The sequence below is a fragment of the Condylostylus longicornis genome, unplaced genomic scaffold (assembly GCF_029603195.1).
Source record: "Condylostylus longicornis isolate FDR11 unplaced genomic scaffold, ASM2960319v2 ptg000076l, whole genome shotgun sequence".
NCBI classification, from domain to species: Eukaryota; Metazoa; Arthropoda; class Insecta; order Diptera; family Dolichopodidae; genus Condylostylus; species Condylostylus longicornis.
Window position 1 is genome coordinate 1,217,646 of NW_026578044.1, and position 25,036 is coordinate 1,242,681.

At 29.2% G+C, this 25,036-nt stretch overlaps 4 protein-coding genes across 4 annotated transcripts; all 4 read left to right on the top strand.

Annotated features, from left to right (window-relative positions):
• Positions 1–1,464: 1,464 nt before the first annotated feature.
• On the top strand, positions 1,465–6,752 carry LOC129612709 (pickpocket protein 28-like). Its single transcript, XM_055526464.1, has 10 exons — positions 1,465–1,550; positions 2,172–2,593; positions 2,651–2,696; positions 3,080–3,216; positions 3,337–3,469; positions 5,030–5,219; positions 5,333–5,472; positions 5,990–6,120; positions 6,201–6,393; positions 6,485–6,752. The coding sequence occupies exons 1-10, from the start codon at positions 1,465–1,467 to the stop codon at positions 6,750–6,752; spliced, it is 1,746 nt and encodes a 581-aa protein (XP_055382439.1).
• A 3,199-nt stretch (positions 6,753–9,951) lies between these two features.
• LOC129612735 (pickpocket protein 28-like) lies at positions 9,952–14,755 on the top strand. Its single transcript, XM_055526492.1, has 9 exons — positions 9,952–10,167; positions 10,255–10,470; positions 10,629–10,874; positions 10,949–11,209; positions 11,285–11,567; positions 13,235–13,374; positions 13,449–13,579; positions 14,031–14,283; positions 14,340–14,755. The coding sequence occupies exons 1-9, from the start codon at positions 10,031–10,033 to the stop codon at positions 14,614–14,616; spliced, it is 1,944 nt and encodes a 647-aa protein (XP_055382467.1). The 5' UTR covers positions 9,952–10,030; the 3' UTR covers positions 14,617–14,755.
• A 2,776-nt stretch (positions 14,756–17,531) lies between these two features.
• LOC129612710 (pickpocket protein 28-like) lies at positions 17,532–20,123 on the top strand. Its single transcript, XM_055526465.1, has 10 exons — positions 17,532–17,541; positions 17,627–17,771; positions 17,835–18,083; positions 18,197–18,450; positions 18,624–18,781; positions 18,841–18,980; positions 19,046–19,176; positions 19,233–19,488; positions 19,542–19,773; positions 20,025–20,123. The coding sequence occupies exons 1-10, from the start codon at positions 17,532–17,534 to the stop codon at positions 20,121–20,123; spliced, it is 1,674 nt and encodes a 557-aa protein (XP_055382440.1).
• A 3,002-nt stretch (positions 20,124–23,125) lies between these two features.
• Positions 23,126–24,386, top strand: LOC129612711 (pickpocket protein 28-like). Its single transcript, XM_055526467.1, has 5 exons — positions 23,126–23,227; positions 23,445–23,472; positions 23,632–23,790; positions 23,860–24,130; positions 24,185–24,386. Exons 1-5 carry the CDS (start codon positions 23,126–23,128, stop codon positions 24,384–24,386), a joined length of 762 nt encoding a protein of 253 aa, XP_055382442.1.
• Positions 24,387–25,036: the final 650 nt, after the last annotated feature.

Genomic DNA, 25,036 nt, shown 5'->3' on the forward strand with positions numbered 1-25,036 from the left:
TCGGTTGAAGGAGGGCGTACTATTATTTACTTATAACAAGACGTTAATGGGGGCGAAAGCGACTTAGTAGATTTTGTTCTACATATAGAATAAATATGGGTGGTGGGTTTCTGGTCTTAGCGGAATATAGAAAATAAGAGAGCTGACTATTTTTCTGAGACTGAGGCGGTTGAGGAAGAGTTTCTGATTTACCAGCCCTTCCGTTTGCCAATTAAAGATTGATTGTGTGGAGCTTGGAATATTACTTTAGGTGTTGACGTGTCATTACCTGTTGGGTAGGAGGAGCAACAGATTGGGATCTATGTTAGAAGTTTTAGCATATTGAGGCGTTTAAGAAAATCAAAAGTCAAGACAATTAAATTTCATTTATAATTAAGATTTTGTATAATTAATGTACCAATGGACAGGTTTTCAAATCATTTAGAATATACTCAATAATTTAGAAATAATTTCATGTCACAAATCATTCGGAGATCATTATAATTAGAGATGCTTATACAAGAAAATTTTCCAAACCTATACTAAATTCAATTCATATCTCAACTAACAAAGCTATATTAGAGTCTTAAATGAATAACTTCATTCTTATTAAAACACAATTAATTTAATTAATATGCACTTTAATTTTCATGTTACATTGAAAATTTGGCCCCAAATCACTAGAGTGTTAATCATAATACACACAACGTGTAGACAATAATTTCAGTATTATAAATTATTTTTCATATAAAATGTGACTTTTGAACTTTGGCTTTTATTATTATAAGACACACGCTCTTTGTAATTTAATTTAATTCCTATAAAACCTAATTACATTTGGGAATTTTCTTTATATACACACATTTTAAAAATTTTTATTCATTTTTAATATACGCACATACATAATAGTTATAATAACTACACATGTCTATATATATATAATTTTATTCACAATAGATTAGTAAATATTTCAAATTAATTTTCTACTCTTAAATTAAACACTAATTTTTATTTTTCTTATTACAAAATTGCTTGCGTGTTTTTATATTCAAAAGACAAATAATTTCATTCAAATGCTCTAGCACAAATACAATATTACAATTACATTTTATTCCATTCAATTCATATTATTAATTTTATTATATATTTAAAAAAAACCACACACACCTCATTATTAAATTCATCATTTTTTGTTGAAAAATTAAAGTCCAAACAATAATTAATAACAAAACACAAATATAAACGTTTGCCCTACATTATTTAAACTTTTAAAATTAAAAAATGAAGAGCAATATGACTCCAAGTTAATAAAACAAAAGCAAAAAATTACTGCGAAAAATTCATGGTGGTCTTAAAATAAATTTTTTTTTAATTTCATTTTAGTTATCAAATAAACGCCTATAAGAAATGTTGTACAGCTGCTATAGAAATTACTGAATTACTTTCTATATAAATAATAAAAACGGGTATCCGTGGCTTTTAAATATGGTAAAAAAATCAAATATAATTGAAATTCCAACAATTCCGAATGAAAAAAGCAGAAATCGTAAGAATTCAAATGGAAAAAATAGGTATAAAATTGGAACATATTAAATTTTAAAATAAAAATGATTGCATATATTTAGGTTACTGCATAAATTTAGGCGAACGAAAACTGCGATTAAGTATTTAAAATAATAAAATCAAAATACACCACTGTTAACAGCAGAAATGTTTAACAGTGTTACCGTTATTAATGTCCATATACCAACCACATATTTGATATAAGAAAAAATTTGTTTAAACTAATAAACAATTAAGTGTTTTAAGGCTCCGCCAGATATGCAATTTTTAGTTTTGCATTTTGTTTTAATTTTTAGGTTTATGTTTAAGCTCGCACACAAGCAACTATATGATCGCATATAATTAAGCAATCAAACAGTTTGTAATATTTTATAAACTAATTGCCACTTTTCGTTAGTCCAATTTATTTAAATTGACCCAATTGCTTAGTTGCTTAGATGTGCGCGCAACGATTTTTCAATTAAACAATAATTACAAAACTAAAAACTGAATGCCTGTCAAAGCGCTTTTTAATTCTGTCAAATTAAACTTTGATAAATCAATATTGATGCATCCATTATGAACAACTTAGCGATAAATTATTATTTTATTTATAAAATTATTTCTACTTATTTCTTTATTTCCACTAGTTCAACAGTAGATATTCCGGAAGATAAAAATCAAATAATAAATAATACAGCACTTGATGGCGCAGCCAATGTTTTAAATTATACAAAACCATTAGAGAAGACACCAAGTGATGCATCTGCTTTACATTTAATTAAAAAAGGTACAAAAATACAAGTTTTACGTGGTATTATAGCCGATTATTCAGATGCAACATCAATACATGGTATTAAATATTTTGGTTCAAGAAATAAACGTTGGTATGAACGTATAATATGGTTTAGTTTGGTATTAGCATCAATGTATTATGGTACAATATTAACAATACAAACATGGACTAATTGGTATAATAATCCAGTTATTGTTGGTTTAGCTGAATCATCAACACCAATATGGGAGATACCATTTCCAGCAGTTACAATATGCCCATTAATTAAATATCAACGTAGTGAATTAAATTTATTAGATAATTTAAATAAAACAACGTTTGAAAAATATTTAGAATATTATAAAAATGATGATAATCGTAATGAAATGCCAATGGAAGAGTAAGTTGTTTTAATTATAGTTACACATTGATATCAAACATCGTTGAAAGATTTTGTATGATTCGGATTAAATATTTCATTATCAAACAATGCAAGAACGTTCCAACATCAAGCTTTCAACTTATTTTCAATCAAATTGAACAAAATCGATTAACAATGTTTGATAGTGTAAGCATTCAACAAAAACGTATTATTCAATTTCCGACTATACTTAATACTCTCACGTATATACTTAAACATGTTCTAATTATTTGAAATTTAAACATGTTTGAGAGTGCAATTACAACTCATACAAGTTTTCCAAAGTAAAAAATCACAATGCTACTATAATTTTTTCTAATTTTTTTTCATATTTTCATATTTCTATTCATCCTTTCACACAGTATACAAAAATTGGAAGCAATATCACATGTTTGCATTATAAATTTATTATTTTTTGAAAAATTTAATTTCCCAAATCATTCAACATTAAATGAACAAATATCAAGAGCAAAATCATCAGTAATACAAAATACAAATAGTAATCGATCTATTACACCAACAACAACAATTCAACAAAAATATCGAAAATATAAAAGAAATAATTTTAAATTACCAAATATTTTACAATCACTTGCACCGCAAATTAATGAAACGTTAGAAATTGTTAAATGGCGTAAAAGTGAGCTAATAAATTTTAAGGATGAAATTAAATATGTACTTACTGATGACGGTGTATGCTTCAGTTTTAATGCATTGGATGATTCAAAAATATTTCGTGATCCGAATTTTGGGTACGTAAACACAGAAAAAAAAATAATAATAATGCAATTTTATAAATTGTACGTTGTTTGGCTGCACTACTTAATATTGTGTGAGTGAATGTGTGTATGGGTTTTTTATTGTTCCCTTTCTCGTTTTGGAGTTTTTTCTTTGTTGATTTTCAAATTAATATTTTTCATTTACAGTGATATTTTTTTTTTCTGCGTTTAATTTATCCTTTTTTTTTCTTTTAGCCCATTTATATTTTTAATAGTTCCACAAGGATTTTAAAAATTTATTTTTCATTCTTGTTTTTTCTTTTTCGTTGCACAATTTTCATTTCCATCCCATTTTTAAATACTTAAGTACATACAACTTAAGTACACATTGCGAATTTTAAAATTATAACAAAAACTCTTAGTCCATTTAAAATGTCCATGCATAAATGTGTTCTCAAATAACGGAATAAAAATTTTAGTCGGGCAGTATAGGGTATAATCTTATATTCCATACCATACCGGTTCCAGAAATTTAAATATTATTTGATATTTTGTCGATTAAGAGTGACGCTAACTATACTAGAATGACTTTTTCAATCATCTTAACCGTTATAGTACGAGGTGACATTTTGAACAAATTCGTCGTTAACTGCCATCTCCCAACGGAAATATTAGTTTGAAATCTGATCAACTAGTAAATAGGAGAACGGGAACGGGTCGTCCCCCTTTTGTAAGTTACCTACTTCAAGCTATTAATGGCTTGATTAAGCTAAAATCAAATCTTCAATGGGTGGATAAATAGGAATATCGTCACGCATCAGAGAAAATATCAACTGATAATAACTTTGTTACTTAAAACTATTACGTACCTTCAACTCAACCGAAGAGAGAGCATACTATTGCAATTCATAAGAATTTGATTCTATATACAAACATTTTATTGTTCAGATTCGTTACTCTAGCCCCATAATTGTTCAATATTACTTGATATTTTCAACATATAAACCATTTTCTCTTCTCTCTACTCTCCTCATATTGTTTTAATGGATTAAATCACTACAGAAGCAAAAAGAAATTACACAAAATAGTAAATTGTTTACACTTAATTCACAACTTATATTTCATAGAATGCATTTTTTATTCAAATGTGTGTGTTTTTGTGTGTTTTAATAATAATTGGTAAAACACAATAGTTGCATATGTTGTTTAAAACTCTAATATTTGATAATGCAACAAGTTGCTAATAGAACAAAATATTGTTGATAAAAATTAAATGTGAAAAAAAATTGAATGCGATGATTCTATATTTCAAATATCCTTGTTCAAATATCCTTGTTTGCAAGTATTAAATTTCTCTTTTTATCCTTTTTTCTGCTATTCTTCTACTGTTTATTATTTTCGTTTCTTTTTTAACTAAAAATTACGCTAGTTTCCGTACATTTTGTTCAAATGAATATTGAAAAAAAATGGCTGCTAATAACTCTTTTTTTTTTCTTTCTTCATCATTTCTATTTTCTTGTATCACACATGTACATTTTGGGGGGGATTTCTCTCTACACATACTTTCTGGTAAACTGTGATAAATTGCAAAAGATTTCAAAGGAAAAATTTTACAAGAAAAATTCCATGGACCCTTGAGAAAGGTTATAAAAAAAAAGCTGGTACAACAACATATCCAAGACGTGTTCTGGCTGGTGATGTTGATGAAGGTTTTTATGTTAAATTGAAAGCTAATTTACAAGATACCGATAATTCATGTGGTGGAAAATCGCAAGGATATAAAGTAAATTTTTCTTAGATTTTTGTTTTTTTTTTCAATATTTTTTTAATAGTTTGAGTAAATAAATCAAAAAATCAAAATACATTATTGTTTACTTTTCTATGTTGATTTTGTAGATAATTTTACATACACCAAATGAGCTGCCACTAGTATCAAAACGATTCTTTCGTGTTCCGTACAAACAAATTATATCGGTTGCAGTGAAACCAAATATGATAACAACTTCAAAAGACGTCCGTAGTTATGACCCTGAAAAGTAAGTATAGTAGTTTATAGATAAACTTAAAACTAAACCATCATTGGCGAATATCTAGGCCCTCGGAAGATAAATTTAGACCCAATACATTCTAGAGATGCTTTTTTTTTTGAACAAAGTGTATTTAGTATTAAAGAATAGGTAATTACGCGAAGGCTTTTTTGTGTACGTATTTGTACCTAGGACAATTTAGTCGCAGAATTCGAGAATATGTTCCGATAGTCTAAAAAAGAATACCATTTGTTCTCCCATATTTGTTTACAAAGAAATGAGTTCCGCGTATATATTGAATACTAATTGAGACGATTACTCTTCCTCCTCGGCAATCTCTTTAAATCGTTAGCAACCCATTCCTAAGAGGTGTTTATCATTTAATTTGTTCTTTACTTATAAATATTACTTGTTAAACTTTATTTAAATTACGAAATCTTAATTAACAAATAAACTGCATCAATTTTAATTTATTAAATTTTTAATAAATGGAATAAACTAACTAATATTTTTTAAATACATTAAGACGACAGTGTTTCTTCAATAATGAAAAATATTTGAAGTATTTTAAAATTTACACCCAAGCAAATTGTGAACATGAATGTTATACTAATGCAACACAAATTGCCTGCAACTGTACAAAATTTTACATGCCAAGTAATTCATTATTTAAATATTTTTTAATTTTACTATTAAAAAGAAACCATTTTGATATTTTCTTGGTCCAATGTATATAGGAGATCCATTATATGATTATTGTGGTGCAACAGACATAAAATGTTATAGAGAAGTTCGAAAGAATCTTTTAAAAGTGGATGGATTTAAGACGATTTGTAACTGTTTGCCAGCATGTACATCAATTGCATATGATTCTGAAGTAACTCAATCACTTCTCAAAGATAATGGTTCAAATTATGATACACAAAATGAGTAAATACTCACTCTACCTTTATAATACATTTATTACAGTTTTTACTTGAGACTTTTCGAGTTTCTATTTAATCTTGTTTTTTTTTTTCAGATTTGCACGATCTATTATGAACGTATATTTTGCTAAAAATCAATTTTTATCGGCAAAACGTTCTGAACTTTATGGTATCGCTGATCTAGTAGCAAATATTGGTGGACTTTTTGGCCTCTTTATGGGTGTTTCAATTTTAAGCTTAGTAGAAATCATTTACTTTTGTACACTTCGATTATGTGTCAATATGAAAATGAGAAAAAAAGCTAAAAAGAAATTAGAGGAAAAAGCAAAAAGACGAGAAAGCAAAGGAATCTCGATTAAATAAATTTTATTTTAAAAAAATTTAACCCAAAAATTATTTTAAATTGTAAAATTCTATGGCTTATTATTTTTAATTCATTGTTTTTGTTAATGAATATTAAATTTTAAAATTTTGAAAGTGAACTTTAATTTAAGATTAAGAAAAATTCTTATTTTAAAACCTAACTCTTTGAAACTCTTGAACTACTTATATTAAAAAAAGTACCCCAAATATTGTACCCTAACAAAATTATACGAAGCAATGACATGCCAATCTATCAAAATTTGGACATTTTCAATACTATTGTACCCATTCGTAAATTACAGTCAAAGTACAATCATAGATTTAGATATTGGTACCGTTACAGATGGCGTTTGAGATTAAATCTGCCTTACCATAGAGGAACCCGAGAAGAACAAGTTGGGCTAAGTTTTGGGACTATCGTACGGGCCAATCTCATGGCTGTGCCTAATATAGAAAACAATACTCATGACTAACACTCTAACAACAACTAACACTCTGTTACGCTAATAAACTAGGTCATGCCAACCTTACAACGAGTGCCTTAGGAAATGTAAAATAAAAGTGAACCTTGGTTCTTTTCGCTTTGAAAAAAACCAAGGTTGAAAAGATTTTGTCGAAATGTGAAGTGTACCAAGGACTGTAACAGACTTAGTAGATTGAAGTGTAACGAAGACTTCAACCCTCTCTTTCCATGATAGAGGGGGTGGGAACGAACATCAAGAAACTTTTAATTTAGCATTTTTCGCACTATGTTGAATTGGTTGCAGATGCGACCGGTGGTTAAATCATCATCGTAGCAAGGGCTGCAATCTTTTGTCACTGATGAGAGGGTTGTCTAAGCTATTGATAACTTCCCGCCGTATGCGGCGACTGGAATGAATAGCACAATTCTGCCGACAATACTGGCTTCTCCCAATGTACTATGTACCCAAACCATCCAAACGCGTAAGGATGATCTTCATCCCAAAATCGAGGAGGAGGGATTGTGAAAACGCAAAGAATGTGAGATCTTCTTTTCTGACCTCTTTTGTCTGAGAGGTTTAGAGCGTATCTTGAAAGTAAGGTTGCAAAAGAGGATGAAATTTACTTGCTGTCAGAATTGCCACATGTGCATCGGATGGGCAAGTTCTCCAACACTGCAGTACATGAGGTCGTTCAGGTGGTGGAACATTACATTAAATACAAGCTTTCAATAATGTTAGATCGTTCAATAATGCAAGATAGTGTTTACCTCGCTGTTAGTCCTATTTTTAAGGGTTTGAGTATTGTGTTGGATTCAAAGTTTAATTGGTGGATTAACGTAAAGAAAAGAGTGAGGAAGGCTTAGATCTGTCTCTACAACAATAAAACGGTTGGGAGGCGGTGGTGATTTAACTAATATGGTTATGTAGCTATACAGGGCGGTTGTCTGACTAATCCTCACATGCATATGCTATGAAGTATACCTACGGTTGTGCGCCCTTCCACACATAAGTAGTCACTTCGGCAGACCAAGCGTGAGTAGCAGGGTTTGGACAAGATATCGCGAATTTAAGCAGATTCCTCAGAAGAATCGGGTGATTTATATAAACACCTGTAGTAATTCGCTAAATAACGGTCTGGAGGTCATGGGGTTCGGTGGACGTGATGCACCGATCACAGATAAACTTTTATGGGACCTATTTTTTTAAACATCACTGGGCAAAAGTTTTTGTGGTTTTCAAGACATTTTCACGAAAAACCACAGAAACACGAAATCGGAATTTAAGCGTTTGTATTTGAGAAATCCTCATTTAAGCAAACCAGTCTGAACCGATTTATAACCCCATTTACAGTTTTCTAGCTCTTTTCATCCTTTATATATTATCATTTTTGAATTGCACAAGAAATCATTTGGACATTAAATAAACCATTTGCATACATACAAATATAAAAGTATAGTTATTATTATATGAATATATGGTTTGAATTTAATTTATTTTCTGTTACTCTTTGAAAAATTTATAAAACGACAGCAAAGTTTTCGAAGAAATGTAAAACCCTATAATAGTAGAGTATATGTACATAAAACACAAGTTAAATCATTTGGGATTTAATTTTTTCGTTGAATTAAAATGGATTCCCTTAATTAGTGACACGCATGATTTCAACTACAGTTGTACTGTTAGTTATAACGACAACATGACGGTTCGTTATTTAAAAAAAATGAAAAACATCACGAACACAAATGACAATAAATTACGAAATTTTAATTTTTCCAATAGAAGGCCACCGAGTACCTAATTATTTTTTGTTTCCTAACTAGACAAACCACCCAAACAGAACCAACCAAACAGAAAGTATATTAAGAATGGTCTAATTTTTTTCTACGTTTAAGAAAAACCTATTTGCCTCCTTTTATATTTTCCTCCTATTCTCGAAAATATTTTCATTTTCGGCATAAAACGCTTTAATTCGTGATTTCTTCCAGTGGGAACTTCTAACTATTTTACGTACATTTTTAATTCGATTAATAGCAATAAACAGCTAACAAGAATTTTCTCTGTTTAAAATTTCCACTCCTTATTTAAGCCATGAGATATGCAATTAATTCAAGTTCAATATCTTATTTTCTTCTGAATTTATTAAATAGCGGCTCATTAAAAAATTCATAAAAAAATATTAAAAAATTTTTATTTAGTTATTCACAATAGCAATGAACCACATATTTTAATATGAAGAAAAAAATTTTCATATGATTGTGTCAGTATAGAATTTCTGATATTTTGCCGTTTTGTCTAAAAATAAAATGTTAAACGTAAGTATATAATGCAAATTAACCTGAATTGACCTACTACACCTTAAAAGCAAAAAAATTTAAATATTTGTAATTTGAAATGAAAATTTAAAATTCATTCAAAAAGAATAATGGATAAAAATAAATGTTTTAAGTATTCCCAATAGAAAATTTTATAATAAACACGCTCATTACGAACACTCACCGTATATGTACATGCGGCTGGATGATTTCCAATTAGTTTTAATTCCATAACATAGTATTGGTATTCCAGTTTAAAGATCCTAATAGAAACATAATGTAAAATGTAAAAATGACAATATCATACTTCCAATATTTATTTTCATTATAGTTTCCATTACAATAGTATAAATAGAACCAATTTTAAATTTTCAAATAATATTTTATTTAACTCGGTCGATTAATTCATACAAAATTCGGGAAACGGATAATAATTATTATTAATAAAAAATAAAGTTGAGAGCAAAAATAGTTGGAATTTATTTTTTTAATTGCATAAAATATGCTTGAAGTACTTGCAAAAAATTTAGACAAGCCACCTGATAACAATGGTGGACCCACCAAAAATAATGTTAACGGAAATAATGAAAACACTGATGGAAGTAATACTGCAAATCCCAATGATAAAGTTAAAGCATGGTGAACTTTTAAACTAATTCGAATAAAATATTTCAAAAAAAATAATTAAGTTTTTCTTTCTATGTGATTTGTGTTCCAAATTAATAGGAAGAAAGCAGCTTTAATGACAAAAACTTTAAATGCATTCAAAGATAATGTATCAATAGCACCGAGTGAGGCACCTTCTGAATTTGATACAAGAAAAATTATCAAATACGGTACTACATATCAAGCGGCATGGGGTATTTTCTCAGAATATTGCAGTAATAGTACAATACATGGTGTACGTTATTTAGGCGAATCTAAACGTCCATGGTTAGAAAGGTAGAAACAATATCTAAAATCAAAAAAAATTTTAAATTTCATTTTAATTGATTAAAGCAATACAAAACATCTTACATAAACTAGCTTCGCCTAAACTACTAAACCTCCCCTAAGTATATGCAATTTTATTAATTTTTTATAACTTTCATTTTTCACAGATTATTTTGGGTATTTGTTTTTGCATTTTCAATTTATTTATGTAGCCGTTTAACAATGAATATATGGGATAAATGGACACTTAATCCAGTTATAGTTAGTTTTGCTGAAAAATCAACACCTGTTTGGCAAATACCATTTCCAGCTGTAACAGTATGTCCAGAAACGAAAGCACGACGAAGTGTTTTTAATTTCACTGATGTTTATTATAAAATTGCCTATGAAATGGGCAATGTAACTGAAAATGAGTTGAGTATTTTAAATTAAATTGTTAAACAATAAAAATTCATAATTACTTTATTCGTGCTTCTAATAATTTCAGAGAATATTACATGAAAGCGATATCACAAATATGTGATACACATTTATTTGAAAATTTTGGATATGGACCAGAACATGCTAATGCATCTTCTATACTTGAAGCCTTAGAAAGTTCAAAACCTAAATTTAATGAAACTTATTTTGTTTGTAAATGGCGTAATCGTTTAGGTTGTAGTGATATGTTTTTCAAAGTTTTAACAGAAGAAGGAATTTGTTACAGTTTTAATACACTAGATGCTGAAGATATTTACAGAACTGAAGAGTAATTAAAAATTTTTAATGATAAAATATTTAATTTTAATTTTTTATTGTCTGTTTATTTATTTCCAATAATCAGAACTGATCATGATTTATTCTTGCAATATGAACAACAAGTTGATAATTATGCTATTGGTTTAAAAGAAGAAGGAATTGATGTACCATCAGAATTACAAAATATAACAAAAAGAAATTTATCCACAATATGGAATTTAGAAGACGGTTATGGTCCGAATGCCGGTAGTGAAGCATTTCCAGAACGTGTTTTAGGTGCTGGTGCAAGAGCTGGCCTATTTTTAGTTTTAAATGGTTTTAAGCAAGATTATGATCAAATATGTCGTGGTCCAGTTCAAGGGTTTAAGGTAATTCAAATGAATATACAATACTTAAGTTCCAAATAAATCAATCTTCCGTCCTTTTTAAATATTTTTTTGATAACAAATCTAAAAAGCACTAATTTTCTTATATCTATATCAAAATTCTCATTACTTCAGCTCAACATCAGCTGATATCACTTGTTAACACCAAACATGTCAATTACAACGTAATAAATTAATAGCATTCTGCTTGCTTGACAAACATTTTGCATTCTGTAATTGACTGCTTCGTGTAATAAGCAACATCATGCCGGTTTTCCCACCGTTATAGATAGTAGATTGCGGAATGAAGCGACGATGCACCACGGTCGGCTTATGTCTTGCCTAGAACAACCCGCAGCGATCCACACTTTGATGAATCCGGGAAACTTTTCCGGGGAAACATACCACAACAACATGCCCACCAGCAAGAGTCCACAGACATTGAGAAGGTGCATCAGAGTCTCACTTCTTTCCCCACACTACCAGCAACACCGGTCAGTTCCCTCGCCTGACTTGCTTAGGTTTTCCTTCCATATTCTACGGAAAATTTTCATTGTCACATGTTCAATTAACTAAGGCGGCAGGACCTCACTTTCTCTTCCTACCATAACCCTTAATTCCAACAACAGTATGTATATGATAGATTCAATTAGATTTAGCTATTCTAGAGTTTTGCGAAAATTTCAATATTTTTCATTTTAAAACCTAAATTTTGTCTTAAAAATCTATTGTAAAAGTGAAATGTTGAAAATTTATTATTAAAAAATAACGGAATACACTAGAGGAAATTTTAAAAAACATAATGCCAACCATTATTAGAATTTCACTCTATATCAAAACGCTAATTCGCGTTACAGTTAACTATTATTTATGATGCAATGCAATGTTAAAATTTGAAAAACGAAGAAGAAGAAAACAAAAACATAAATAAATTAAGGTGTGAGTGTATTGAGCTCTTTAATATATACGAATAGCCAATAATAAATAAATTTGAAATGTCACTGGAGTATTCACGAATTTTTGGCATAAATTATTAGAAAAGTAAAAATAATAATTAATCAACAATCAACCTAATTAAAAATTGGAAATATATTTAAATTAGGTGATACTGGAAATTAATAATAATAGCATAAAAAGTCAAAATTTAAATGAGAAGTCATATATCACGGAAAATCTACCTTCGGACACATGTTGTGGAATACATCAACATCCAGCAATTTCGCGAATATTGAACACTGAATATATTATATAGTGAGCTTCTAGGAGAAAAGTGGGAGAAAAGAAATATTGGCGAACTGCGTACTCTCTCTATCGGAGCTGCGGAACCTTTCAATTTACCCGAATTCACTAGGGGTGTGAATTTCGAAGGAGTGCTGTAAAGGTGTGTTCAACACCAAAAGGGAGCAGGATAAAAGAGTTCCTTTATGCTAGTCGCAGTACAATTTTACCCCATCTGTACAATCTTTAATCTCATATTTATCTGTCGAATTTTTAATTTTTCCTCTCTCTAGAATGTCTTTAAAAAAATAAATACAGAGATTCGGTGTGTTCTTTATCGGAAAATTTTGTGCAATAAATGCGAGACGTTTTGGTAACAACGTTAGACACTTCATTTTTTTTTCATAGTATGTTTGATTGTTTTAATTCTACATAATTTTAATATTTTTCAGATTTTACTTCATACACCTGGTGAGATTCCACAAGTATCAAAGCAATATTTTCGAATACCATTCAATCAAGAGGTTTTAATTTCAATTAAACCTAAAATTATAACAACTTCGGATGGATTAAAACATTATCATCCACAAATGTAAGTATAAAAGAAATTTCTTAAAAATTTAGATTATTGACTTGTAATAATTATTTTGCCCAATTTCATTTTAGACGGCAATGCTATTTCCAAAGAGAAAGAAATTTAGCATATTTCAAATTGTACACACAAAGTAATTGTGAATTGGAATGTTTGGCTAATTATACTTATTCACAATGTGGTTGTGTTAAATTTTCAATGCCAAGTAAGTTAATTACGTTTCTCACCTTAATCTAAATTATATTAATATTAAAGAAGTGAGACATCTCATCCCAAGTCAATATATCACTTTGCATTCATTTCGCATACAACAAATACATTAATATAATTTCCACAACAGATCCTCTGCAGTTCAACGTGGTTTGGCAAAGGTAACAAACGCCTCTTTACGGCCTTATCCATTCTTTATAGCCCACAAAAAGGCATTCAGTAACTTTTAAAACTGAATATGCAAACGTTGCCGGTTCTTTTTTCTAATATTTAAAGACGGTTTTTGAAGTTTGACAACATCGTCTCTCAAATTCAAACAGTACCACTGCCAACGTCAGTTGAATTATTTGTTCATGTTCCATAGTTATCCGTAGCTGTCCAATAAACATCCAAAATAATGTTTTCATATTGAACAAACAATTTTTACAAAATATTAATCATTTTAGGGAATACATCTATTCCAGTATGCGGATCACAAAAGATTGATTGTTATAATCAAGCAGAAGACGCACTTTTAAAAAATGAATTTGAACAAGGTTTAAAAACGTCAAAGGAGAATTATAGAGGTGAAACAGATTGTAATTGTTTGCCAGCTTGTACATCGATTGCTTATGAAGCAGAAATTTCCCAAGCTGATTATGATTTTGTATCACAATTTGAGGCATACATGTCATCGTCTTATCTGGATGATCATCCAGGGTAAAAATAATCCACCTATAAAATTTCCAAAACTTCTTAATAATTTATTTTTATAGTACTCAAATGGCAAGATTATCGATATTTTTCAAAGAAGCACAATTTTTAACATCAAAACGTTCTGAATTATACGGTACCACAGATTTTCTTGCCAATTGTGGAGGTTTACTTGGTCTATTTATGGGGGTTTCAGCATTAAGTATCATCGAATTAGTTTACTTCTGTACTGTTCGTTTAATTACAAATCTAAAAATGAGAAGTCGTAAAATGAAACAATTGAAAACAATTACAGAACTTGGAATTGCACCTGCAATTATTATTTCAGATGATAAATAAGCTAAACTAATAATGGCTAAAAGGCTAAAATTGAATCTGCATATTTTTTATGTAAATTTTATCAAACTCTATAAAAAGTTTAAATCCGAGTGAAAAAAGGGCGACTTAATTTTTTTAATATTATCTATAAATTTTATAAAAAACATATTTTAATAAAACTGGTCGATTTAATTTTTAAGATTACTTTTATGATGCTTTTTGTTATAGCGTTGTTAATTTAATTGAAGTGAACTTTGCAGTAAAAATGTTTAAATAAGTGCAATATTTGAACTGAATAACAGTGGGGAAGATAATTTCTTTAGATTACTGCAGAATAGTTGAAAAGCGGGAGCAAAGGAACGAGTCAGAAAGCATACAAATTTTCTTCTAGAAACGAACTCGAACCGTATAATAACCCGCCGCTTTTAAACTTTCTTTAATTTATAATAGATTTTATAGATTTTTTTTCCTTAAAGAAGAATGGGGACTCGCAACCCTTCTCACTTTAAGCCATAGGTCTTTTATGTAAGACCTCCGAAGGGGTCACAAAGCCCCGTTCGAAGCACTCTAGACCAAGCAGAGGCGGCAGAGCTCACTCTCCATCTTGTTCATCCTTTTCAAATGAACCATAGAGAGACACTGTCTAGTGAGCACTCCAACCACCAACAACTCAACAAGATCTACTCTCCATCCTGCTCTCTGAGGGCTGCATTTATTTATTAGAATTCTCTATTCCTGGACACCAACTCACCTTACGAAAGGCACTTGTGTAGATGGAACATTGTGCCTGATGGTACATTGTGCATTTGGAACATATGCTGAAATCATGTTCCAAATACATCCTAAGCAGACTTCATATTAATGTGCTTAATGAGAGCACAATTACAATTTGGTTTAATTTTAATAAAATATTCTATTTATATTACCTAATCCAAAGTAAGGGAACATTAAAGCCAAAAGTCAAAAATTCTATCGAAGTTATTTGATATGACCTACTATTGCCATCCATACGTAATTGTTTCTAATTATTTTGAGAATTCCTAAAATTCTTATTCCTCCTAATCATTATGCCCACTGCTTTTTTATTCATTAATAGCATAAACCAATTAAATATCATAAATCAACTAAAGGACTTTCTATGTTATTTTCTTTACATTAACTTTCATATAAGTAATTGTTGTTGTTTATTCCCCTTTAACCTTGAATTTTATTTCAATACTAAATTTTTTTTTGCAAATGTTAAGGATATATTAGCAATAATTCATGATCATCAAAATGCTAATCTTTTATTGATAATTTTATTGTAAATTCACGCCCTTATAGAATATAAAATTATATTTACCTTATTATATCCAAATATTGAACTAGTCAGATATAAGGAAGGTTATACTTTCGTTAACGCATTCAAATTGTAGCTAAAAAGATTATATTATATTATACATACATTAAAGAGATGTGGAACTTCCCAAAAGTTTTTAAAATACTTAAATACTTAAAACTTGGAGTTCATTTAATATTTCTGGAGCTAACACATTATTCTACTTCATATCTGAAACTTTCCATACATATTATTTTTGACCGCAATCTTGCGCTGCAATTGTTTTGACTAATGTATCAATATTACTGAAGAACTAGTTAGATACTTAGGAAGACTGCAGTAAGTCATAAACCCCTTCTCGGCCCTCACAGGAAATTTGACTTCGAAATTCAAAACTTCAATATTTTTTTTTTCGTCATTTGGATATCACCAAAAGTAACGAGACTTGAAGCCATAAAAGCCCATAGATTTGTGCAACAGAGTTAACAGTGCACGATGACCATGATAGTATATGAGGATGGGTCATGCCCTACAACACGTTTTCTCTTTCACATTAAAAACGGACAGGCACAGAAAACATGATCTAGCCATTTTCCTCAAGGTAATGCCCCATCAAGACCTCCACCAGTGTGCTGAGATCAGCCCTACTAAACCTCAACAGCATCCTCATCCTCCTTTGTTCCTGATAGGCCACATTGTTTTGGTCACCCTACACATGTGAGCCTCCGCCCACAAGACTCCACTACTTCTTCTACACTTACATCTTTATGACGTCAAGATACGCTCCTAGGCGCAGACGCACCGAACCATCCACAATGTCAGCACCCCCACCCCTCGCAAGACGAACTGCCTTCTCATTGACCCGTATCCCGCTGTGACCGGGAACCCAGCACACAGTCACTCTGCACATATTACAAAGTGCCCCAAGTGTCCTCGTGCATCGACCCACCAAAGCCGACAACAACTGCCATAACTATCAACTTTACAAAATCAAAATTTGATGATAAGTTGATTTCGAAAAATAGACATATCAATTGGTCAAAAGTTTTAATACACAATTCTCCATTGTATTTTGCGACTTAAAAGTCTTGATATTCGTGGATTCATAAGATAAGGTTAGCTGTGTCGAAAATTACCCAAAGGTAAGCAGATCGAAATACGTTTCATCAAGGAAAATCCAGTTGGCTACAAGCCCCAAATTACATACTAATATTTCTACCATTTTTTTGTAAAATTATTTAAAAAACTTTTGGACGTCCTTTTGTATTTAAGAAAACTCTTTTACTACAAGCTATTCTTTTCTTATCATAATAATATCAAATTTCTTTCAATTATTGTAATACTAATGTTGCTCGTCAAGACTAAATGTTGACGTTTTATTAAACTATAATTAATAAAACAAAAAGAAAATTAAACATCATAACAAAATGTTTCCTTGTTCATAAACGTACTTTATACTTTTTACCTGAACTTAGTTCAGACAAGTAAGAGAATTTGGCTTATTCACACCAATGTGTCGGACAAATTTTAAAATATAAAAAAAATATTTCAAAATGATTATCTTAAGAATTTAATTAAAGTTCAAATATTACTTAAGAACCGTCCAGAACACAATAAAATGGCAGCAGGTCTTGTACAATTTGTATCCGATGTCAAAAATTTCACCAATTTAAAAAATAATTCAAAATTTTTACATTTATCTTTACAACATAGCAGATGTGCCATCATCAATACGAAAGAAAATTAAATATGGTGAAACAACAGGTACAACATGGGGTCTATTCTCAGAATATTGTCATCACAGTTCAATACATGGTGTCAAATATTTGGGTGAGCCGAAACGGAGTTTTCTAGAAAGGTTAGTAAAATATGTAGTAGTTGCCTAAAACTGAATTTAATTAAAATAATTTTAATGTTGTAGATTGTTTTGGATTTCTATATTTGCTTTTTCAATATATGGTTGTCTTTCACTTATTGGGAATACATGGAATAAATGGCAAGAGAATCCTGTTATTGTTAGTTTTAATGAGAAATCAACACCAGTATGGCAAATTCCATTTCCAGCTGTAACGATATGCCCTGAATTGAAATTCCCCCAAGATAAATATAACTATTCAGAAGTAATATTAAAAATTATAAATCGTGAATTGCAAAATATTACAGAGAAAGAGTAAGTATTTTTGGTCGTCCAGCTACAATGGGAGAAATTCTAATGTCGAAAAAAATAGCGAAAGCTCTTAATGCATCATTAAATTAATTCCAATTGAAAATTTCTTTTTCTAGAAACAATTACACTGATATTATGGCACATGTTTGTGATTACGAAACAGTTTCAGAAATTTTTGACATGCTAAGAAATGACACAAATATGTTTTCGGATCGTGATGAATTTATTGATATAAATACAATTGTACCGATTCTTGAAGAGCTAATTCCTTATGATGATATGCCATTTGAAGGATGTAGTTTTCAAGCGAAAACAATGAAATGTAAAGAATTATTTCGAAAAACAATAACTAAAGAAGGAATTTGTTTTAGTTTTAACTTTCTTGAATCTCAATATTTATATAGAAATGAAACGTAAGACAAAATTTTTGAACTTCATTTTACAAAATTTATAAAATGGGTTCCTATTAATTTTATAGTGTTAACAATGAAATTTATTTAAAAAGTATATCCAAAATATCGTCAAATAATATAAGAAATTTAGAATGGAATATTGAAGACGGTTATGATAAGAATGCCGATAGAAATGCTTATCCAAAGAGATCTCTTGGTTCTGGTGCTAAAGCCGGTCTATTTTTATGGTTATTCAGTAATAAAATAAAGTGTGATAAAACATGTAAAGGACCAATTTTAGGATTTAAGGTAAAATGCGAAAAATATCAAACTTTTGATTGTATGTTTAATTTAATTCTCTTTTTTAGATGTTACTTCATGCACCAGATGAAATCGATGATATATCAAGTCAATATATTCAAGTGCCATTAGGACAACAGATTTTGATATCTATAAAACCAAAAATACTTCATACATTGGAACGTTTAAGAGATTATAGCCCAGAAACGTATAAAATAAAGCTACGTGTTTTGTATAGCAAATCTTAAAATTTTGATTGTAACCCAATTTCAGGCGCCAGTGCTTTTTTCAAGATGAACGTTATTTGAGATATTTTAAATATTATAATCAAAAGAATTGCCAATTAGAATGTTTGACAAATTTTACATATTCAAGATGTAAATGTGTACGTTTTGATATGCCAAGTAAGTATTTTTATGCAGTTAATTTATGCATTAAAAAATTATTTTTATGATTTAAGGAAATAATGATACACCAATATGTGGTTTAAAAAATTTAAAATGTTATAATGAAGCTGAATATCATCTTTTAAATGAAGAATTTGAACGTGGAAGTAAAAAAAGTAAAAATATTTTTAATAGTTTTTCAAGTACGTGCAATTGTTTACCAGCCTGTACATCAATTGCATATGAAACTGAAATAAATCAAGCGGCTTATAATGTAACAACACATTATGAACCATTTATATCGAAATTCCCACAAGAATTTAGTGATATGTAAGTATAATTGAAAATATTTAGATTAGTCTAAACTTTCTCTTCTATTTCAGATATGAGATGTCACGAGTTTTTATATATTTTAAAGAACCACAATTTTTAACATCAAAACGTTCTGAACTTTATGGCACCACAGATTTTTTAGCTAATTGTGGTGGTTTACTTGGTTTATTTATGGGTGTATCACTTTTAAGTTTTGGTGAATTAATATATTTTTGTACAATACGTTTAGCTGCAAACTTAAAAATGAGAAAAAAAACGAATAAGAATTCAGTCAAAGAAGTGGTGAATTATGATAGTTATAAAAAGGAAATTATACATTAATCAATTAAAAATGAACATTTAATTTAAATATGCCAACTACCTAAAAATATACAATTTTATAAATGTTATATTAAAAACTACAATTTTTGTAAAAATAAGTTTATGATAAAATAAATGTAAATCAACAGAATATGTGGTGAACTTAAAATTTAAAAATATGTGGGACGTTCAGAAGAGAAAATAATTCTCTCAAAAATGATTTATTAAAAAAGAGACAGGCGCTAGTGAGTTATTCCAGACAAAGACCACCAATAGCTTCAGATTATACATTAAATGGTCAAATTCGTAATTCAGTTAGCTTAAAGACGTAGAGGATTGCTTTGATAACAAGTTATCATTCGTTAATCACTACAACTATATCATTAGCAGGACGAGCTCCATATGGAGATTCCAAGGAGTTTATTAACCCCTACATTTTGAAGTCCGTGTATGCGTCTCTAGTTCGTCACCATCTATAATATGCCTAACAGGTTTGGTCCCTTATTTCTATCAGTATAGAACGTTAAATCTGTAAAACAAGTTCAAGAACACAAATGTTGTTAATCAGAGCGAATAGTCTAGGAATTTTACAATAAAAGCGAGTATATCCCGCGTTCCAAATATGCCAATTCTGACTCGTATATTGACTATTGACAATTCATAAATAATGACCCTTAAAATAAGGTTGAATATTTTGTATCAAATCTATTTTGAAAACAAAAAAACTTAATTGACCAACAATTATTTTATTATTCTTAATATAACCAATATCGTAATTTACTATATACGAGTACAATCTCATATCGTAAATAAAAACAAGGAAAGTAATTCTATAAAATTTTCGCCACCCTTACATCATTATTTAATTATCGCGACAACACCTTTTTTTTTTGGTATTAAAATACGGCAACGCTTTAACAATAATTTATTGCGTATAAAAATATGCTGGTTAACAGGTTTTCTAACAGTATCCTTTTGAATCTTATACATTCAAGTATAAAAGTGATAAAAAGTGAAAGCAAGAAAAAAATATTTTAAGTTGGCATTACAAAACCGGCAAGTAAAATGGAAACAAAATTACCTACTGTAATAGAAGGAGTCCCTCTATCGTCACCCCCTGAATCTGCTGAAAATGAATCAAATTCATTACATCACCTCAAATTTAAGGATCATGCAAATGATTCAAGAAATATTAATAACGAAATAAAAAATAACTTAAAAGAAAATTTAACATTGAAATCGAAAAATTCTTGTTCAAAGACTTTCATTGACTTTTGCGATAAAACTTCGATTCATGGTTTCCAGTATATTGGAGAAAGAACTTTTTGTGAAAGGTATACAATTGCTTTTAAAAATTCATTTCAATTTATTTCTTTATTCATTATTATTGAAATTCATTTCAGATTCATTTGGTTTTGTATTGTTATAATAGCATTCTATTGTTGTGGTACTCTTATCATTGATATTTTTGATAAATGGTTTGATAAACCGGTATTTGTAAGTTTCGAATCGCAATCAACCCCAGTTTGGAAAATACCATTTCCAGCTATTACCATCTGTCCAAGTAGACAATTTAGTAGAAATGATTTTGATTTTCTAACAGCATTATCAATAGCAGAAAATAAAAATATTTCATCAAAGACGTAAGTAATAATTTTTGGCTTTAGAAGCTCATCTTTAGCTCAATATTTTAAACTCAATTATCCTGGACTATCATACAAACCATCAAAACATATTTAAATACTTTAAATACAGGCATATTACTTAAATTTGATTGGCACCAATAAGCCTTTATTTACTTACTCATTCTAAATATAATAAAGATACTTCAATCAATTTTAATTGAATTTCAAATAAATTTATATAAGACTAGAGTATTTTATACATAAAAGTTATAATCGTAGGGTGCGGTCACATTAGATACATACATTTCTTTATTAAACATTTACGTAGTAATACAAAAAATTTATTAATTACCATAGCTACCATAGAGTTGCCACTAAAAATAGGAGACAATTTGTCAAATATAATATGACAATAACGTTCCTGTGTGAACTCAAAAGAGCGGAAAATTTTCTGAAGCGCGAAAAGAACAACATTATTGTCAACCGAACCTTTCCGAAGAAGAAGTTCCTATTATAATTTTTAGATTTCTAAAGTAAAAATACATTGTAACTTGATCGAATGATTGCATTGCTGTCCAGTGTTACCATTAATTCTCACTCTTGTCAATTCCCCTTCTTTAAGCTATTATAAAACAGCTGGAACATTCTGTAGTATGTAGTTCATCCTTGAGAAAAAGTCCGAATAGACTGAAAGTATTTAATTTTCTTTTCTGTCTCTGAAAGATTTGGTCATTAGCACAACTTTTTCACTTCAATGCTTTCGACAGATTAATACACTACGTCATAGAACACGGCTTATCATAACCGTGGACGTTTTCGGCCACCCCAAATCCTTCTGTTATTGAATATTAAGGCGGAGTTTTTTTTTTCAAATTTGTTTTTAACTATTAAAAGTTTGTATCACAGTAACACTTTGAAATATATTTTGCTCTAAATTTAATTAACCGCCACTGTATATTGTTTAATAGACAACTATAGTGTACACACTATAAATTTCCATAAAAATAATTACAATTTTGAAGGTCATTCCATTAGAAAATTGAAAAAACAAAACAAATGTTGTTGTGAGTTGATTTTGTGCTAGAATCTTTAATATTAACTAATTAACATTAAGATTGAGGTTAAATAAATAAATTGTCCTTTAAGATTCAAAGGCAAATTGCTAAATTTTATTCATTTCAAGGTTATTGTTTAGGTAATCATTTGGGAAAAGACGACTTTTACCTTAATCACTTTGAAAACACTTTAGTATCAATGCACTAGTATATAAATTTTAAATTATAGAAAATCTTATCTGGAAACTGTTGGTCAAATATGTATTCAAAATGAAGAATTGCCATCAATGAAAGAAACTATTTTTAAAAGTCATGGATTTGAAAAAAACCTTAAAATGTCATATTTTCTAAAACAGATCAATTCACTTTATAATAAACGCTTTAAGAATGAATCAGATGGAGACTATTATTGCAGATGGGGACAAGCTGAATATGATGAAAATTGTTTTGGTACAATTTTAACAGAATCTGGTCTTTGTAGAACAATTAATTTTCTATCACCGGATGAAATTTTAAGAAAAGAAGCGTATGTATTCAAAAATAATATTTTGATCGAAACAAAAAAAAATTCATATTGCGAATTTTCGTTTTAGTATTCATGATGAAATATTTTTCAATGGAACACCAAATAGAAATCAGCAATTGCAAAGGGCAATGGGCTCTGGTATGCGATATGGTTTAGAAATGATGTTCTCTGAATCTAAAAATAATGATGATTATGATGTTACATGTATCAGTCCAATACAGGGATATCAGGTTCCAATAATTACCTACACATATAAGTAGTAAAACCTTTTCTGAGTATCGAGTAGCTTATTTTATTATAGAAACGAATCATTGATGTGAATCGATTTGTGTTTACATTAATAATGTCGAACTTTTTACAATAATTATCGCTATCACATAGTGATTCGATACTGGGAATAAACCACAATTCTTACTTATCTTAAACTTCAAATTATTATATTTTCAGCTTGTATTACATTCAGCAAATGAATTCGGTGATATTTCAAATCAATTTATACAGATTCCATTAGGACATCAAGTCTTGATTTCAATAAAACCAAGAATTATTTCTTCAGCCAATAAAATTTTAAAATATTCACCAAAAATGTAATTATTAAGCTAAAACTTTAAAACTATTTTAAAAATTTTTTAAGAACTTCTTGGTTTAACTTGTAATTTCAGACGTCAATGTTATTTTCAAAAAGAAAGATATTTAAAATTTTTTAAAAAATATAATCAAAGAAATTGTCAAACAGAATGTTTAGCTAATCATACTGTGCGTAAATGCGGTTGTGTACCATATTTTATGCCAAGTAAGTAAATTTTTGCTGAACACATTTACAATAATTATTATAAAATTAAAAATTTGAATAATATCGTAGAATTGAAGTCGACACCGATTTGTGGCCTTTCAAATTTTGAATGTTGTCATTTGGCCGAAAAAGAATTAAACAAACTCGAATATGATGATGACTTTGATGATGTAGTTGATGGTAGAGAAGAGAAATGTAATTGTTTACCAGATTGTCATTCAATTTCATATGATACCGAAATCAATACAGTTGAAAATAATTTCAAAGAACTTTTGATTAAAATAACAAAAGCACGAAATCAGTCACAAAGTGATGAAGAACTTGAAGAAAAATTTAAAAAGTGAATAGAAATTTTAATAATTAATTTATAGGAATATTTATAATTTATTTTCAGTTTTGTCAGTACGAAGTTTTTCATTTATTATAAAGAAGATCGTTTTATAACATCAAGACGCTCGGAACTCTTTAGTACAACAGATATTATAGCTCAATGTGGTGGTTTATTGGGACTTTTTATGGGAGTATCCTTAATTAGTTTAGTGGAAATTGTTTATTTTCTAACCGTACGATTATTTCTTAACACAAGAAGAAGTTAAATAAAGAAATTTTAATTATTAATTATAAATAATAAAAATATTTAATTTTGCATAAATTTCTAATTTCAATAATTTATGAACAGCTTATAATATTAATTCAAAACTATTCTAATAAAGTGACATAATAGAAGTTAAAAATGATGATCAAATTTTGTTTTAATAACTATGAAACTTATTTTTACTTGATCATTTTCTGTGGGGTTATATTAAGTGAATCTTAAACTAATGCTTTGAATTTAAGATTTTTGCCCTCAACTACCCTCAAATGGAGCTTTAATTGTTTAAAACTGAGAATGAAGTAAAATACTTAGGAGTAATTTTTTGATAGTAATCTTTTGTGGAGAAAGCATGTATATATATAACATAATAAGATGGATGTATAAGAACAAAATGAGATGGGTGGATGGTGATTCGTCCCTTGACTTACGCGGCGGTTGTAGGGAGCAAAAAGACCTCTCCCAATACTACCAGAAGCGTAGCCTAGAAAATTCTTAATCACGACATGATTAGAAGTTAGAGCGTTGAGAAAATTTTACCTCAAAGCTGAGTAATAGGCGAACTGAAGAAGTGATAGGGCTTGAGCTTTCCGATGGGCCGAACACCTTGTTTGGAACTACTGTCAGAGTATATAAGTCAAGTACTTCGAACTA